The sequence below is a fragment of the Amphibalanus amphitrite genome, unplaced genomic scaffold, assembly GCF_019059575.1.
Source record: "Amphibalanus amphitrite isolate SeventyFive unplaced genomic scaffold, NRLGWU_Aamphi_draft 000084F_arrow, whole genome shotgun sequence".
NCBI lineage: Eukaryota > Metazoa > Arthropoda > Thecostraca > Balanomorpha > Balanidae > Amphibalanus > Amphibalanus amphitrite.
The window spans coordinates 168171-186936 of NW_024881580.1; the positions used below are offsets into that span (position 1 = coordinate 168171).

Here is an 18766-nt window from a genome sequence, read left to right on the forward strand (position 1 = left end):
TCATTAAAAAGCAATTGCTTTTGTTATGGCTTACGTATCCTAAGCATGACGTTGAGTTGTGACGATCGCGTGTCGGTCAAGGAAATTTTCTTCCGACTATTATTTGTTGTGCTTGGAAGATTCGGGATTAACTCGGAGGACGGGGAGAGGAAGTTGCAGCTTTTGATGAGCTAAATCAGGGTTACCGCTGCTAGGGAAATTTCCCTTTTCTATGGAAATCAGCGAAGATCTAGGGATATATGGATTTCACACGAAATCTAGGGAAATGCCACAAACCCGAAAAATTGTTGTTTTTTTCAACAATCGAAATCATAATTGTCATAAATTATTCTTCCGCATGCCATATCAAAAAAATATGAGAACATTTTTCACAAAATTAAGGCTTGATGCTCTTGTTTTAAAGATATAAAGGGAATTTCATATGTGATATGTATGCCACAGTGTATATAAATACAGTGGCGGCAAATGCGCTTGGTCACGTGACCAAATCTGCACGTGCGGTTGTGGCGAGGGCACTTCCCGAAACTCTGGTGCCAACGGCCTTGCGGCGCCCATAGAGAATACATGGGACCTTTTCTTTTCAGACCTATCGTGTCTAAACCAAGCCATTTAGTGCAAGGATACGACTGGTTTGAGATTCAGCAGTCTTTTGGCTATAAGTTGGCATAAGAAACGTATTTTTATCGGCAAAATTCGCTAAGTACCAGGTGGTTTTCCGATACCCTGCACGCCTCCTAACCCCCGTCGGCCGACCGGAGGAGTCAGTAGCGCTCCACTCACGACTTTTGGCGATAGCTCAAAACACCTTACAGCTAGACGGCTGCTATTTGGCACACCCTATCTTGGCTTCCATACGCATCTTTGGAAACCAATTGCATTTCCGTGTCAGGTCAGATCACTGACTTATGACGTCACACCGTCACACGTGAACCTCTGCAATAGTCCCAAAATACCGAAACTTCACAAAGCCCTCGGTGCCAGAGGAGCTGTCACAGCGAGATGATATTTGCAGGACCTAGTATCCTCTAGAAGTCTCAAAACTTGTATATCTCGGATTTCTCCTAGAGGTCACATGAGGTCAGGCCGATCGCGTGACGTCACCATTACAAGTCAATGGGGAAAATATGGAAACTGTAATTTTGACGCCGAGAATGATCTAAACCTTGCTCAAGCACATGGAATCGCAATTTCATGCAATTCTTGCAATGTCCAATGCTTCACTTTTGCATCTTTAACCTAGCGTGACGTCATTTATGACGTCACAAAGGTCACAAGTTTTTTTTTTGTAAATAACTCCTGATAAAATTGAACTGGCAAGTCGGAAAAGTCGACAATAGACTCGGGAAGACCTACCGAATCGAATGATATACTCCTCCGACCAACTTCGTGACCTGAGTGCCTTTGACCCGACTTTGACCCGATGTGAAACCTTATGTTGACCCCACCCAAACAAAAGTGTACCATTTGACGCACCAGAGCATGACAAACATGATGGTACTAAAATCGCGACTCTGCGCCGTTTTTTGGCAAAGTTATTTCTCAAAACCCGAAATCGTAGTTTGCCCCTCGGGGTACTTGACCTGACCCTCAGAGGCCAGCAGTTGACCTGATACTTTTAAACCGTGCATCAATCGCTGCGTCCCCGGTCCCGTATAACGGCATACATGTTTGTTTTTCCCGCGAGGCTAGCTCAATTAGGGCGAGGCCGGCGAGGGAGTCGTACCCGCCAACTCTCGCGGCCGGGGCGTAGGTATGTAAAAAACTAAGAAGTCTGGTGATGATTGATGCAAGATTCTTACAGATACTGGTAGATGAAGGTAGGTTATAAGTTATTAAAGATAAGTTATTTAAGACAAATTTGCAGCCCTCAGTAGCCTTGATTTATGCATTAGGAGTTATAGAATCATAGGCAGCGGGACGGGGAGGCCGGAGGGCACCGGGGCACCGTGCCCCTTTTAACTTTGGCATTTTAACATTAGCCCTATGGTCGTTGCATGGAAAGAATCGGACCGAAAGTCGGCAGTGCTCCGATTTAATTGAAGGTATGCCACCGCTACTGTATAGAACAACTGTAAGCTGCAGGCTCAGCTCTTCAGTTTCTACCTATGCCTGCAAACACAATAAAATCAATGGAAGAGTAATAATAGTTTAATTGTATTTTATTGATGCTATTCAAGTTTCAATGGTAACTATGTCACCGATGATTCAAAATTATTTGCACAGTATCATTTACCACCACACATCAAAATATTTAGTATCTAAAATAATGCAGTAAAATAAGCTGCGCCACATCTGTCGACAAAATCTGGTGCCAACTCAAGGTCAAACGGAAAATGTGGTCACGTGACCAATGTCCGGCAGCTGATGTATGCATGTAGTTATATATAATTCTTGCTATTATTTCAAAACGAACTGCTGCTTTGTACCATTTCGGGCGCGGCTAATTTTTTTACATCAAAGTTTTTGTTTTGGCGTGATTTTACAATGTCTAGCGCATATCACTTCCTTACGGTTAAACTGACGGTGCAAAATAATGCATCGACTCGTCTCTTACGCCAGCACTACCGCTACCCATACGGTAGTTTCCCGCGTCTCGAGTCGCTACACACCACAATTTGCGATATACCACTCAATTATATTATACCACGTACAGTAATTTGCTATATGCCAGCAATTTCATTAGAATCTTTTACGTTAACGTCACAGAATGTAGTAAATTGCAACTGTCGGCCAAATGTCACGTGACATTTGACCTTGACTCGGCACCAAAATTTGATGACAAATACTGCGCGGTTGATACATTTGATGGCGTCAACAAACTGCTTGCTCCAAATCTTATACAATTTTAAGCTTGTATCAGATTTTCAATCTTTTCTCTTGTATTTTGCTGTGACCTGCCTAGTATTTTATTGCAGATTGCAGAGCTCTTACTCTGATTCAGTTTTGTGTTGCTGCAAGATGTAGGTACATTTAGGAGGTTTCCAAGAGAGGAGAAGATGAGGGTCGCTTGGGTGAGGGCTGTCAGGTAAGATCCAGATGTGTCCTTGGTAAGATCCAGATGTGTCCTTGTTAGCTGTATTGATAAATGCAATACATTATGTAGTAATGATAAATGTAATAAATGTTATGTAATGACAAGCACAAACCAGGAGCTTTTACAGCCCAATGATCACCATAGGCAAAGATTCCATTTCTCGTCCTGAAAAGTGCCTTCTTGAGGAATTTGCTGAGGAATGCAGCCATGTCATCGTCAGCTAATCAGCATTGGCATGCTGCCCAGAAAAAACCAATGCCAATACCAATACCAATGCGCATACCAATGCGCCAATGGGTTTGAATTTTACAACATGATTAATCAATGCAAGCTTCCGCGTCAAACAATATTTTCTATAGAATATTGGGTAGTTGTAAAGCAGGCGTCACACTACTTTTAGCAATGAAGGAGAGGTGCTATACCCAGAGATGCTTTCTAATTGAACCAAGCCAAAACAAACCTAACTAAACCTGACCTAGCCATACCTACAACCTAAACTCTACAACCTAGGTACCTACAACTTAGAACCTACAACCTAACCTACAGCACCTCTCCTTGGTTGCAAAAAGAAGTGTGACGCCTGCTTTACTACTACCAAATATAGTTCTTCTTTTATTAAAATACAGAAAATATTATTTATATAAAGGTTTTATTTTTGTGCTGATCATAATGAGCATAACAAATCAAATCCATTGCATAAAACTAATTACAGGAAAGAGAACATGAAATCCATTAAAAGCTTATCATGTTTACCACAAGTTACCTAATGAAGGTAATGCTTTGACCTGGTAATCCGTTGAGTGTAATGCCGCAGGCAGCTCTAAGGGATGTGTTGGGATGGGTAAGGAAAATATTTTTGGTTGAAGAGGTGTGTTATAGGCTACAGGCCAAATGCATACCTCTTTAACAAAAAAAAAGAAAAGATGTAGGTACTCTTACCTAGCATATATTCCAGTTACTATGTACAAAAAAGACGTGCTACGAATGTTGCTAGCGAACCACTGTAGGTTGGGTTAGTTAAGGTTTGACCATGTTCTGAAGCATTGTAAATAATCATAATTGTTCACTCTTAGCACCTCACATTGATATAAAGCCAATTAACTACATTTTGATTGCTAGGTGAGGATGTCAACCTTCTGATTCTGGATTCTGGAGCCAAAATAACATGATACAGTGTCAGTGATACCATCTTGTTTAGAAGCTGTGGCTGTGCTGTCTGAGTCAATATCTTACCTCTAAACACAAGGCATTTTGTATGTAAAAGTCCACGTGCAAGAACAGTATGCCAGTTGTTACATTTGTTGCATCTGTCATTTACAGACGTGCAGATGCAGTTCCCAGGAGCACTTCCCAGCTCTGTTCCTGTCATTTTGAGGAGGGCAGCTGCATCCCAACACTCTTCCAGTACAACGGGACATCGGGTACCAGATTGCTCATTTCCGGTAAGCACTAGCCACTTAACTTCATTGTTTGAGTCCAACTCATATGCCAGGTTGCTTACCATACCAGTATATGCATAGTAATGATGCAAGTCTTGAGCCTACGGGCCCGGGCGGTGTTTCACGGGACGCTGCTACCACGCTGCTATCAAATTGCGCGAGCTGACGTCACACTTGTGGTAGTGTTGGAGCAATGGGCCTGTTCATGTCTCCATGGAAACCCAATTTGACACGTGTAAAAGCATCGTGCTGCTATCACCGGTGAAACAGGGCCCCGGTGTCGGGCTTAAAATCGGACCCGCCGGACTTTTGCCGGGCCTAAGCTCGAGGAGGCCGGGCATATGCCGGGCTCGGCAAGGGCTTGCCTGTGTTAAAGGGACAATGCCACCTTCCAAAAAGTTAATAAATTGGCATAAAAGTGATGTGCCATAAATCAGAAAGAGCGAAATTTTTAGGTTTACATTTTGCACGAAGCCATCAAAGCGATGCAGCAGGCTAGTCATATGTATTACTTGTTGCACACTCATATCTTGGGCAAAATGTATTGATGACAAGTGGAAGAAGTGGAAAAACGGTTTTAGCCTTTATTTGTGTATTATGTGTATACCTGTCAGCGCAGTGTGGAAGTTGAAATTGTTGGTTTGGTAAATCTTCATAAAAAAACATAATAGTTGTGGTTCAGTTCAAAGTTGATTCAAATTCACAAACTCAGTTTTTGTGATGTGGTTGCAGGTCGCCTGTGCTACACCAAGCTCAGAAAGGGAAAGCGGATCACACAGCCACCATCAGCGCGCTAGAACTCCAAGGAGGATCTGCGAGCGGCGCGCCAGGCGCCGTCGGAGCAGCCCCTGGTAGCGACAGCCGCCGCGCCGTCGGAGCAGTCCCTGGGAGCCACGGCCAGCCGCTGTCGGAGCAGCCTCTGGGAGCCGGCCGGCCGCCGTCGGAGAGGCCTCTGGGAACTTACCTGTAACTGACTGCGGCTGACGTGTGTGTCCGTGTGCGCGCGTGTGTGTGTGCGTTTCCACTGGCAGTGATAGTGACAGGTGAACGGTGTTCATGACCGATGGCCGGCGGTCTTTGTTGTTATTCTGATAATACGTATGAGACATTGTTTTAATATGTTTTGTTCTGAAACGTTTCCAAAAACTGAATCACTTCATTATCATTCTACTTAATTAAAGCATGTTTACCAGATAAAAGGATTTGCAAATCAAAGGAAGTAAAATTGTGTGAAAATTTACTCAGTTGCGCAGCTAGCCAACACACATTTGCTACTGTCAGGCCGCTATGGAACATGTTCAAAGTAGCTCAACGTATTGAATGACTCACTGCTCCCCCCCCCCCCCCCCCGCCAACGTTGGCGCGCATTGGGCGCAGGCACAAGAGTGGTATCAACGACCGCCGTCTTGAGCTGCACCAGGGTCTGCTGGCTCTTCGTCATGTATGGTGCATTGTTCAGATATCCCCGCTGCACGCTGTACGCTGTACGCCGCTGTTTCGTTATAATATTTTCTGCTCGATTTGTTTGAAATATGGAAATATGTATAGACACTGGATGTGCAAAGCGTCCGTGTAGGACATCTACTTGTTTCAAACTGTCCCGGAGCATCCATGTTTCGGAAGTGCACGGCGTCGATGATGGCGAAAACGAGAGGTGCAATAATGTTGTAGCGGAACACCGGGACTGCACACAACTCACTGCAGTTGTCGACGTTTACACCGAATTATCTTGCTCAGCTCAGGTTGGCTTTGAAAACGGCAGGGTCATCGGGCGGGCTTAAAGGCGGTTAATACAGAGGACGGGATGGAGTGAAGGTTCCCGTTCAGGCGGTAAAGGGGGGGGGGGGGCGTCAAAATACCGGACTGTGACCCCTCAACGTGCGGCCGCCTCCCCCCTCCCCCAACTTTCATGACAACCATGTTAAGGACGGGCGTACAACTGTAAGCACATGTTGCATTTCGGATGTTGTGCCTGTAACAAATGCAAAGTTTTGCATTTTTTGACAATCAAAGCTCATTTCCTCCCAGCGAAGTAGATATTGAAACAATTTTTGAAGAGTTGATCTACCATTTGCCTATTCCGGCGACCGCCATAAAAGCCTCAAAAGCGTGTGAAATTCAATGGGCCTGAGCTGGGCTGGGTTCGGCGCCCATGGGCCCCGCTTGGGATGGGCTGTGTTCTGTGGGTTGGCTGGCCCGTGACGAACACTGCACCCTCGAGCCCGGCATAAACTAAACATGGCCGGTTCATAGTATAAAAGTCCGGCTGAGCCTTCTTTCAGCTTAGCAGCAGCATTCTAGTATTTGCAGATACCGTGCATGTTTCATACAAGACACAATTATACCTACAGATTCGCCCATGACAACCCCGATTCGTTGTTTGCCCGCATCAATAGAACGGAACACCTATCAACTACTAGCTCCAGCATAAACGTATCAACATGGATGCTCGTATAGTCCTATTTACCTTCGTATCCATATTTGATCTAACTGCTCTTTCTGGCACAGTTCAACACAAAACCTTAGTTTGTTGTCTGGAATAGATCAGAACAATACCTATGGGTGTTGTTGGTAGGTAGTTAAAAAGTAATACCTAACGGTAACGGGTGACCTAATACACCGATCACTTCCACTCATCGGTTGCAGTGACTGAAAATGGCTTTAATGTAATTCAAAACTGCATTTATACTCCGGTTTTCAACACTTGTTCGTTGTATTTATAATTAGTGGTGGCTTCTCTTCCGTCATAAGCGCGAATCGAACCTAAAATGGGCCTGTACTTATTCAATTTTGCCGATAAAAATATATTTTTGGTACCGTTAGAAAGCTTACACACGACTGCATGTGGTGCTAGTTGTATCTTTGAAAAATTCGTCCTAGTTTAGTCAGGAGAGCTAATCAAAAAGTAGGTCCCATTGTATCCCTATGGGGGCCGAGAGCGAGTCGGCACCACAGTTACCGGGAGGTGCCCCCGCCACAACCGCACGTGCGGATCCCTCGAAAAACAGCGAGTCCGCCGGTCACGTGACCAGGCTCATTTGCCGACACTGTATTTATATACACTGTGGTAAATTGCTGTTTTGGGACGCAGCGACTATAACACGAATGGTTAGAATGAGAAGTACGTCAAATTCCATGAAAATAACCGTATCTAGGGAAATGATTTTTAAAATAGGGAAAATTTCGTGAGAATCTGGGGAAACCAGCGAGACGCCAGCGGTAACGCTGCGCTACCTACTGAAGTCGAGTCATCAGGTTCTGATCGTTCTGATAAGTGAAGCCTTAGAAATAATACTAGAGGAGGGCCAGTGCAAGTGTGCCCCCTGCTCAGAAACACTTCAACTTCGACTTTCTGTGTGGAATTTAATCCTCTAGGGTTGAGTTGGAATTGGCTGCTGTGATGTCTGATACTAAGAAAATAGTCTATTCAATTATTCAATTCTTGAACGCCCAGCTTCATGATGGCAGTTTGTCACAAGACAGTCAGGTAAGTTTGGTTTCTTATCATTATTTTTCCAGCACTTGTAATTTGAGTTAGGTACTCATGTTGTTGAAATAGCTAACATTTTAAATCGCTTTGTATTGTACCATAAAATGGTATTTATTATGGTGTCTTTCTTCCTGTAACTCAATTGCAAAGGTGGCTGTGACCTTATTTTAATGCTTTGGGCTGGGCTCACCATGGGCCTGTTCCAGCGCCTCCAGAAACCTCCAGAAAGCTCTAGAATCCTCCAGAGAGCGTTCCAACGCCTCCAGAAAGCTCCAGAAAGCTCTCGCCAAAGCTCCAGAAACCTCAGTCGGGGAAACTGTGGTCAAATCTTCCATTTTTAGAAAGCATTCCATTTTTGGAAGGATTTTCTATATATGGGTACGCACCTTCCAAAAATGGGTACGCTGACGACGTCATCGTACCCAAATATAGAAAATGTTGCGCATATGTTGGAACTTACCGATTTCCGCCGAACATGAGGCAAATGCGACTATCGCCCCTGGTCGCTTTCTATTCGCCATAGTGAAGTGTCCATAATCTAGCGTGGATGCCTAAATCCTAGCGTGGATGTATTTTAGGTAATTTTTCAAAGTAATGAGTCGTGGAAAATTGACAAAAATTTACCGACAAACGATGGTTTTATAAGACTTTATCAAACATTTTGTAAGCAAAAAGCATCAAAAACGAAAAGTAAATATCCTTAAAAGTACTTTAGTGACGGGCCATGCTTGTTCGATACCGCCGACTTTATTTACAGTGCGGAATTGTCTGGACAGAGTGCGGCGGTTTCGGGAGTGTAGTGGCGAGTAAAACTTGTATTTGTTGCCGTTTTCTGCATTTATTAGCATATTGTGTGGTTGATTTCAATTTTTTAAGGCTTTTGCCAAACATTTGGGTGGAGGTCTCGTCATTTTTCAATGTTTTTTCCGGAATATGGGACGAATTAAATAGGCGTTGCTGCGCCGTTTTTCGTGTTACTTTCTATCGAAGGAGCATGAATCTTCAATTTATATGAGGAATAGTAAGTTTAATTTAAACCATTTTTTGTCAGGGCTATAGCTGTGTTCCTCCTGGTTGGTTATTGACCAGCTGTTTTCTCTTCTGAATTTCTATGTGTCCTCTAGAAGTAGAAAAAGAGAGCAGTGCGCCAGGACACCATGCTATTATATCACTATGTACATTGACATAGCATGCCTGTATTACCAACACTAGCACTGCTGCTTCTCCTTATATCAATGATCATAAATGGCAAAATCAACTATTAATGTTACACATTTAAAAAGGCCGTAACTTAAATCAAAGAATGTGAATCACAGTTGGGAACACTGAGATTAGACCTTCCAATTTTGGAAGCCTTCCATTTTTGGAAAATGCATACCCATTTATGGAAGGTCCTTCCAAAAATGGAAGGCTTCCAAAAATAGAAGATTTGACCACAGTTTCCCCCACTGACCTCCAGTAGCCTCCAGAGAGTTGGGAGGTCCAAATTTCTCTGGAGGCTCTGGTCTACAATTATGGCGCACATGTGACAATCACGAATGTAAACAAAGAACTTTTGACTGAGAATTTTACAACTTGAATGTAAAGAAAATTACATTGCTATAGTTCTGTTAATCTTTTTTACTAAAATTGAAAACAAATTTTGCGTTTCAAGATAGAACAATTGTCATTCTTTTGGTATCTATGACACCGATCTCCAGAAATTTCCAGATTGCGTTCCAGCGCCTCCAGTAAAACCTCTGGTAGAGCCTCCAGTCAAGAATTTCTACTGGAGGCGCTGGAACAGGCCCCATGTTGGAATTGGCCTGCTTAGAGATACTTCTGTTGAAGTTTTGAGGATGGGCAACAATGTGGTTACCTACCTTCCTATCTACAGATTATACCTGTTTGGCTCTTGGCCCAGACATCTGAAAATAATTGACAGGGAGCTGGAAAGTGTAGAACGAAGATTTACCCTTGTTATTTGGCATCTAAACCTTCCATGGGTCTGCAATCTTGAGGTATATATCATCCAAATTATGGAGCTCTTGTAAGGTGTAACTGTGTTGGTCTTGCTTGTGCTATTAAGCTGACTTTTACTCCACAATTTTTAGTTGTATCTGCTTGAAACAGTCTAACATTATCTATTATATACCTCAGGGAAATGCAGCCTTTGTGCTACTGCTGCCCTTCATTTTCTATGAAATAGTTGTCATTCAGGAAGTGGTTTCTAGAAGTTGGTTGAGTTGACAAAGAATGAATGATCTTTGCAAGCATTCATAAGGTATTTATCTTTTATGAATGCTTGTCTGCCATACCTTATAGACATTAGAGTGGCAGCCTCTGCTTACCTGGCCTATATGCCTGGATTTAAGGAATGTACCTATTAATTGGATGCAAGCCTCTTAATCATAAAAATATTAAATAAATCCACCATTTATTCATATTTCTAAGCTTCAGTGTTCTAGCAGCTAGCTTCACACATGCCATAACTGACAACGTTTGGGTTTTGTCAATTCATCTAATCAACAACAAATAACAAACAGCAACACAACCTTTCACCAACCTTATACATCTAGCAACAAAGGTCAACAATGAGCCAGCGCCGCGGCGGCGCCACCTCGGTCGTCTACGTGTCGTTCTCTGGCGGCGCCTCGGCCGTTTCCGGCGGCACGAAACACGAGGCCGTGCCCTCGACGGCTCCCTCCTCGGCAGGTTTCACCTCGAAGCGCACTCGCGAGCCGGGCTCCAGGTCGGACACGTCCACAGAGCGCATATCGGCCGGGACGAGCGCCTCGTCTGCCACCGCTCCGCCCACCGTCATACGCACGATGAACCCGCCCGGCGACGGCGCGTCGGCGCTCCAGCGCAGCTCTGCCGAACTGCTAGTACAGTCGGCGGCCACGCGCGGCGCCACCATCAGCTGCGCTGAGGCCTCGGCGCGGTCGAAGTAGGTTTTGGCTCGGCAGATGTAGCTGGGAAGAGAAATGCAAGAGTAAGCAGTGATTGTAAGAGATACAAATACACAAGAACCTGGTGGCTACGTTTCGCGACAGAAATACAGGTTGTATTGAACTATAAACCGACTAGAGGAGAGCTGGACCTCCTGGGCTTTATACGAGCAGGAGTGCTTTACTGAATGAGTGACAGTGGCTTGACACGCCCCATACATTTGTATTGGGACAGCCGTGCCCTTCCTACCGACACACTGCTTACCTGCCGGCGTCGGCGCGCGTCACGTTGGCAATGCTCAGTTGCCAGACGTTACGCGTGCGCTGCGTGCGGAGCGTGACGCGCGGGTCGTCGGGCGCCACGAGCGTGTCGTCGCGCCACACGAGCATGGTGGCCGCGTGAGAGGCGCTGTCGGTCAGCACGCGGCACGTGAGACGGAACGTGTCACCCTCGGAGAGCGGGCCCGACTCGGCGCTCGACTCGATACGGATGACGCTGGGCTTGCGGACCTGGTGGACAGAGATGAGAGACGGCATTCAGTTTTGTGGCCTCTTACTTCAAGCGTTTGTGTAAGGTCGTGCCGAAAAACGTTTGCGGCTGCTTTAAGTTGTGTCCCGTCTATCTTTGAGTCATTTGTGTTTTGTTACATGACGAGACAGTGAGATGAGGCTTATCTTTTTGAAGCCACTTCAATTATTCCGTCAAAGAAGAATGAGATTCTGAACTCGGCAGCAGTTTCGTTTAGCCATTTTCCAACGTATGCCCCGTCTGCCTCCTGCTCACCTTTAGGTCATACACCGCGATCAACCGGTCTGTCGTGGCGTCTGTACAGGTGAACCTGCCCTCGTGGTCGGGCTCCAGGCGGGCCAGCCACAGGCTGCCGTCGCCCCGTAGTTGGAACCCGGCGCCGACGGCCGGCACGGTGCTGCCACCTTGCGGCCGGCGGTGCCAGGTGACCGCGGCCGGGTCGGCTCGCAGCGGGTCGCCGCCGCATGGCAGCACCGTCGCCTCGCCGGCCACGCCTGTAAGGCTGTCCGTGTGTGGTGCGGCTGTAAAGAGAGAGGCTAGGTCACTTAAGGTCATGTCAGAGGTGCTGGGTAGTTGAGGTCATATTTTGTTTGGGAGTGAGATGGGGAGAAGGGTTTCAGGGCCTGGTAGGCGGTGCAGCTGCTAGGAGCAGACGGGATGAGAACATGTAAATGGGGGCAAAATGTATTACGGGCAGTTGACAGAAGAGGGTGGACGAGTGGCCGGTGAGTGGGGTCAGAACGGCGAGGGGGTCGTAATCCGGGTCGGGGGAGACGTGGTCAGGGGTGGCAGGGTCAGTCATCAATGGACATAACTCGGTCAGTAACATAACTGCTCTCCGTTACTCTTGGGTGTGTATCGGGGAGTGCGAAAGAGGTCTGTGGAATGCTCACAAAACTATCGTGAAATTGTGGTGGTGCATGAAAGCGAAAGTGCGCCATCTTCCAGGGTGTTCTGATTGGCATGGCTCAGCTTCTCCCGGTAGAAAGAATAGAAAGTCTATTGGAATCTGCAGCTGACGCGCTTCAGTGCTTCTGGCCGAAAGCATCCATTGCAGCATGCACGGCGCATCTAGAAATTAGAGTTTGCTTACTATCTTTATCGTAAGCATAGCATGCTGAAAGGGATGGACCGCAACATAAATTTTTGGTTGATGGCTGTCATAAGAGTCTGTAAAAATCGATGGCCTACTGTCCGTTTTCTGAGGAAGGAAAGCTATTGACTGAGCACCAGTAATATTCAGTAATGGTTGTGTGGATTATGACTGTTGTCTAGTGTCTCCTTCGCTGATTTATGTAGATATGGGTGATGGGAATGCCGGGGTCACGCCGGTCGCTTTCATTTGCGCCGCCGGCACGACACGGTATTTTATGGAACGATAGATCAAATTCAGACAGCACAGATACTGCGGTGCCATACGTTTGCCGTTTTGTAGGTTGGTATCTATTGTTGAGCATGAACAACATCGTAAGATTCCCCTACATTTACCTTTGACACATAATGAGGTTTTCGCTTCTGACGTTATTTCATTGACTTCATGGCATCGGGTCGCGTCAAACGAGAGTTTGGTCGCGTTTCTTGCAGTGTGTTTTCACATTTGATATTACTTATGAGTTATGCTATTTATCCTTTGAGGTCACTGTCGTTCTCACGATCTTGGATACGATGCGAGTCACGTTAGAAAGTCTGCCATGTGTGCACACAATCCACGTCATGGTGCTCTCTCCATGGGGATGTGCGGTGCGCGGTGACGTTAAAATGACAATGCGCCGTCAGTATTGGCAGTAGTGAGACAGCGTTCCGGCAATCAATCGATTAAGACCTGCAGTACCTGCAGTGCAGTAAGTGCGTACGATTCCATAGCTTTTTGTGTTGCTGATAAAGGTCTATAAACCTGATAAAGGGATATAAACGTATTTGTCTACGCATTGTGGGCGGACAGGAACTCACGACGCTTCCATAGCTAGTCATCAGCCGCGCCAGTGGTTATGGCCTTGGTGTCGGTTATCTACGAGCCCTCATTGTTCATGGTATCGAATTGGTGACTGTTGGTGCTACTGGGTCAGTAAGGTCACCCAGCATCCCCTCGGCCCGCCTACCTGGCTGTGCGTCCACCGTCCAACCAATGGCCATCGCCGCCACCCATAGCACCACTACCGCTGTCATGACGCCTGCTCGCGCACCGTCCACTGCCCGAGCTCCGCGCGCTGACTGCGCGGCGCACCGTTCACCGTTACCTGGCCCGCACTGCGCCGTGCCGCGCCGCTCACCCTTCGCCCACGCTCAGCAGATGCACTCTCGCTCTCTCGTGTTGTGGGGCCGTTTCGTGGCGACCTACCGGCGCCGCGCGCGCCCAGCCACGTGCCCCGGAGCTGGTTTCGCCGCGAGCCGGCGCGTCCCGAAGGTTTCGCCGGTGTGGCCTCCCCGAGTGGGAGAGACTTTCCCAGGGGAGCAGTGAATGTTGGTGCTAGGCAACGGCTGTGCTCGGGGCTTGTACGTTTTCCGCAGTCCGCTTGCTTTATATCAGCACTTTACACTTTCGGCACATTGAAAAGATAGTGAAGGCAACTTTTCGCGCTTTTTGAGTCGTCTCGATACCCCCTGCCTCGTGAAGCCTTGGCCCGTGAGAATTCCGATTAGCACCTTGTTTCCAGGATGTAAAATCGAATCTACAGTTAAACAGTTACAAAAACCTCTCCATGCCCATGGATGTGTCTGGCATGGTCTAACTGGGTCTAACAAAAACAAACCGGTACAGTTGTGCTTGGAATCCATGTTCACAAGTTCGCATAACAATGGGGGAAAATTGCGCCACCGCTTTCTACTCGGTGACGGAGTGACGGGGACTGACGATGGTAGAATGTACCGGTCGGAGAATGGAGAGGCAGATGAGAGGCGATCTTTACCGTCCCCGCTTTCGCCGGGAGCTGGTCGCTTACTCCGGATACGGAAGATGTTTGCTATGTATGACAGCAGTGAAGCAGTCTGCTGCGAGATATACGTGCAATTCTGAGAAAGGGATGGTCGGATCCATTCATTCTGTTTACAAAGGGAACGCTGCTGAGTGGGTTTTTGAGTCTGCAGTTAGAGCCTGTGATTACACTCCTGTTCCTGTTTTCACCGACCGCTTTATGGGATGCCGTATGCTCATTGCTCACTTCCGCACTTGGGCTCAACCCAGCCTGGCCCGACCTGACCTTACCCAAGCTGGCCTTACAAGACCTAGCCTGACCCAACCTAGCCTTGACTTGACCTGACCCGACCTGGGCTGACCTCTGTGTGCCCCCTGCCGTTCCCCAGGAGAGTCTGGAGGTGGCCGTTCAGTGTCTGGAGACGTCGTTCGGCCTCAGCGCCAATGACACACACCTGAGCGTCGACAAGACGCTGCCGCAGATCTTCGCAGATGGGCTCAAACAGACGGTGGGTTGACCGGGCGTCGGACGGTGGGCCGCGGATCTGTAATGGGCGAATATGTCGAACGGTGGGTTGAGGCGCCGGATTGTGAGTCGGCCGGGGCGTCGAGCCTTCGAATGGTGCGCTGCCGGAAGTGAGGTATTTGAACGCCGTAGGTGAATGAGGTCATTGTGTAAGGATGGTGAGTGAGGTCATTTAACGACGGGTCAGGGTGGAGTGATAAGTCACAGCGTCGGATGGTTGGTGAGGGTGCTTTGTGATAGCCCGGAGGAAATATAAAATGGTATATTTTAGTTTCACTCGTTATAGCGAAGTTGGAAGTCATCGCTGGTTGTCCTTCATTTGACACTAACACTCCGCTACTTGCGCTTGTCTCAGGCGTCAGCTGCCGGTATCACGGCGGCTGCCCCGGCGCCGGAGCCCGCCCCGCGCGCTCCGGAGGCCACCCCCGAACAGAAAGAGCGTGCCGAGGCGCTGAAGAACGAGGGTAATATCGCCGTCCGGGAGGAGCGTCTGCACGAGGCGGTCGACAAGTACACACAGGTCGGTGGTCTAGTCGTTGGTCTGGTAATACACTGGTCGGTGGCCTGGTGGGTGGTCTGGTGGAGAACTCAAAACTGTGGTCTGGTGTTGTTACCTGTTGGGTCGGTCTGATAGTCCTCTGAGGCTGGCTGTCTAATCGTTCTGCCCATCATGTATTTTTATTTGCAGTTGGTCGTTTTACATGCTCATTCACAGGATTCTATATGAGTTACAGTTACCTCAACATCAGCGACACCTTAAACTCCATCCTTCCCAGGCGATCGAGCACGACGGTAACAACGCAGCGTACTTCAGCAACCGGGCAGCGGCGTACACCAAGCTGGGTAACTACCTGGCGGCCGTGGAGGACGCCCAGCGCGCGCTGCAGATCGACCCCACCTACACAAAGGCCTACAGCCGGCTGGCGTGAGTAGTCGCGGGTGGGATGTGGTGAGGTATTGTAGTTTGTCAAGGGGTTTGGAGATAACCGCTCTTGATATCGTAAGGGACAGTTGTGATTATTGGCGAACGGACGGAAGGGTAGGGATGTGCTGGTAGATTACCGTTGGACGGAAGGGGTAGGGACGTGTTGGTGGATGACCGTTGATAATAACTTGGAACGGGATAAACGGACGTGGGGTGTGGAATGACTCAGGAGGCGGCCGTTGCTGATATGGCATGTCGCTAGACGTTTTGGTTGATAGTGAAAAATGAATTATGAAACGGTCGGCAGATGCTAGGCTAGCCGTTTGCCAGGTTAGATGTCTTGAGTCTGTCCCCAGTTTTGTGTTAAATGCGTTCGCTGTATCCTAGAATTGTCAGCGTATGCCTAAGGCGGCCTTCCCAGCTGAATGACCCACGCTGTGTTTGGCACCCCTCTGACTTGTACCCCATCGGCAGGCTGGCGTATGCTGGTTTGAACCGGTTCGATGAGGCCAAGGCGCAGATTAAGAAGGCTCTGGAGCTGGACCCGACCAATGAGAGCTATCAGAATAACCTGCGGGTGATCGAGGCGCGGATGGGCGACACGATAACAGGTGGGCTGGGAACTGATAGAGGTCATGGATGTGACCCTGTCTGGGGTGGATCGTGGATCAAGGATGGGTGTTTGGTGACACTCGGAATACCCTAAAAGGACCGAAAATGTTGTAGTCTGCGTGAATTCCATAAATTCAACAGCACAGTTTGTCCCCCATGATGTCAAAGTGTTGCACAACTTATGTTTTCCCTGTTTCGCTCTGCTCTAACGCTGCTGTGTCGTCTGCCGGCAGCGGCCGGCGGCGCGCCGGGCCTGGGCGGCCTGCCCGGTGGGTTCGGTAACATTGCCAACATGGGCGGACTCAACCTGGAGGCCATGCTGAACAACCCGGCCATGATGAACGTGGCCGCGCAGATGATGCAGGACCCCAACATGCAGCAGATGATGAACAACTTGATGGGCGGTGGGGCCGGAGGGCCGCCCGGAGCCGGCGTACCGCCCGGGGCCGGAGCGGGGGCAGGAGGGGCTGGAGGCGCCGGCGGCTTCGAGGCACTCCTACAGGCGTGAGTACCAACGAGGGTATGGGACAGTAACTTGCCGATTATAATGGGCACGATCTGTTGCAAAGGAACTCGCAATGTATGCCTCTAAATGCGTTTACTGTATTCGGGTGTCGGGTTGATTGTTTGTGATACGATAAATAAGTAAGCTACCTATTGTAGTTACTGGCTGAGCCGACTAGCGTATGGTTTGAGCTCGGTTGGATTCTCTGATGGTTCTCGGTAGGTGGCAGCAGTCGTTTTAGGCCCGATGGAGCTCAGCCTAGCGGAACGTGCCTTCCTTTTTCTTGGGTGGATGACAGTGATAACTGAAAAGGAACTTCTCAGCAAAACACTCAAAGTGTAAATAGTTTCAATTTCCTGAATGTGTGTTTTTATAGTCGAAAGTGTAGGGGTTACTATTTTAGTAGCATCGCTGTTCGTGTATTATCCTCTCCGCTCTGACGTATCGCTACCACTGTGCTTCGGCAGAGGTCAGCGGCTAGCCGAGCAGATGCGAGCCTCCAACCCGGAGCTGATCGAGCAGCTCAGGCAGCAGATGGGCGGCAACCAGCCGCCGCCGCCGCCCCCGCCCACGTCAGGGGACAGCTAGACGACGAAGGAGACGGCGTATGGCAGGCGGGTCCGGCAGCGCAGCCCGGCGCGGCGGTCGGTACCATTTTGTACTACATGCTCGTGACAATACCCGTTCCGCTTTCCAAGGCCTGGCGTGCTCGGATTGCCCGCATTATATATAGGCATCAAATAATACAGATTACTGAGAATAATCGAACTGTTGTTTCGTTTGTTCACTAGTTCCCTCCTATTCTGGAAAGACCTTTGCCCAGTTATGTCAAAGCAGTTACACTTGGAAGAGCCAGGAATGCATAAAGGGTCCCTTTCCATTTCACGTCTTTTACCAGCGGGGCGAGGAAAGCAGGGGCGGCGTACAGCGGTGAGGTTTGAACCCCCAATCGGAGCTGCGACTCCACACACGTCATTCACAAAGTTTGGTTACAATGTTCCGTTGTGCCTAGCTTCTGGTGGAGCTTAAGTAAGTGAATTTCTTACATGGTACGCGATCAGACATCAGTTTTGGGTTATTCCTCGTAGATGACTCGTGAAATTATTAGCATGTGGCGCGCTTCCAGCGTAGATCGTGAGCAGAGATTCCGAAGAAAAGCTGGCATTGAAGTTATACTGCTGCGCAGCCATTGCCTCGGTTGTCAACTGGTGTAATAACTAATAGCTCAGATATTACGGCTGTTGAGACACCACAGTGTGTTGTGAAGTGCTCGAGAAATACACTTCTCCAATTGAGAACGTTTTGAGTAAAGGGAAAACATGTGGAGATTCACAGTATTTCAGTGTTCAGAGGTTTCAGAAAACGCAGTGCCTATGGTTAGTGCGTATCAGTTCTGCAACAGCGGTGCATCGCATGGGCACATACAAAACCGAGGGGTCCACGTCTGGCGTAGTCGCTCGCTTCATCACTATCACGGATTTACACTTGGGCAACCGGCCTTGACTGTCTCCTAGTGCAGCTGTTAGCATCTTTTGAAGAAGGCTCGAGGGAGGGGGTGCGGGAAATGTGACCACAGACCCTGTACCCAGCTGTTCGGCAGAGGTTGGGTGACGGTTGGCGTAAGTTATGGATAGGTCAATTTCCGTTCTTCATATAAGGCATTTTGATTTTCGAACTGTTGACGCCTCAGAATACTGACATTCTGAATGGACCCCGAAAAGTGTGCTAGGTCACGCTTTACCTGTCGAAAATGTCTGCAATACCAATCGTTTGGAAACGCTGACAAAGGTCTCATTTGCGGGTCTTTGTAGCCGGTATTCCTTATATCATATTTGCATTGACGTTCCGGGAGTTCCGCTATGGAT

General features: G+C 48.1%; 2 protein-coding genes across 2 annotated transcripts; one reads left to right on the top strand and one right to left on the bottom strand.

Moving 5' to 3' along the window:
* The first annotated feature begins 81 nt into the window (after positions 1-81).
* LOC122379809 (small glutamine-rich tetratricopeptide repeat-containing protein alpha-like) lies at positions 82-17666 on the top strand. Its single transcript, XM_043362318.1, has 8 exons — positions 82-175; positions 7705-7960; positions 14723-14842; positions 15215-15379; positions 15636-15784; positions 16259-16395; positions 16630-16900; positions 17369-17666. Exons 2-8 carry the CDS (start codon positions 7874-7876, stop codon positions 17487-17489), a joined length of 1050 nt encoding a protein of 349 aa, XP_043218253.1. The 5' UTR covers positions 82-175; positions 7705-7873; the 3' UTR covers positions 17490-17666.
* LOC122379810 (basement membrane-specific heparan sulfate proteoglycan core protein-like) lies at positions 10363-13678 on the bottom strand. Its single transcript, XM_043362320.1, has 4 exons — positions 13522-13678; positions 11678-11943; positions 11159-11403; positions 10363-10917 (listed from the first exon to the last, which is right to left on the bottom strand). The coding sequence occupies exons 1-4, from the start codon at positions 13586-13588 to the stop codon at positions 10572-10574; spliced, it is 924 nt and encodes a 307-aa protein (XP_043218255.1). The 5' UTR covers positions 13589-13678; the 3' UTR covers positions 10363-10571.
* Positions 17667-18766: the final 1100 nt, after the last annotated feature.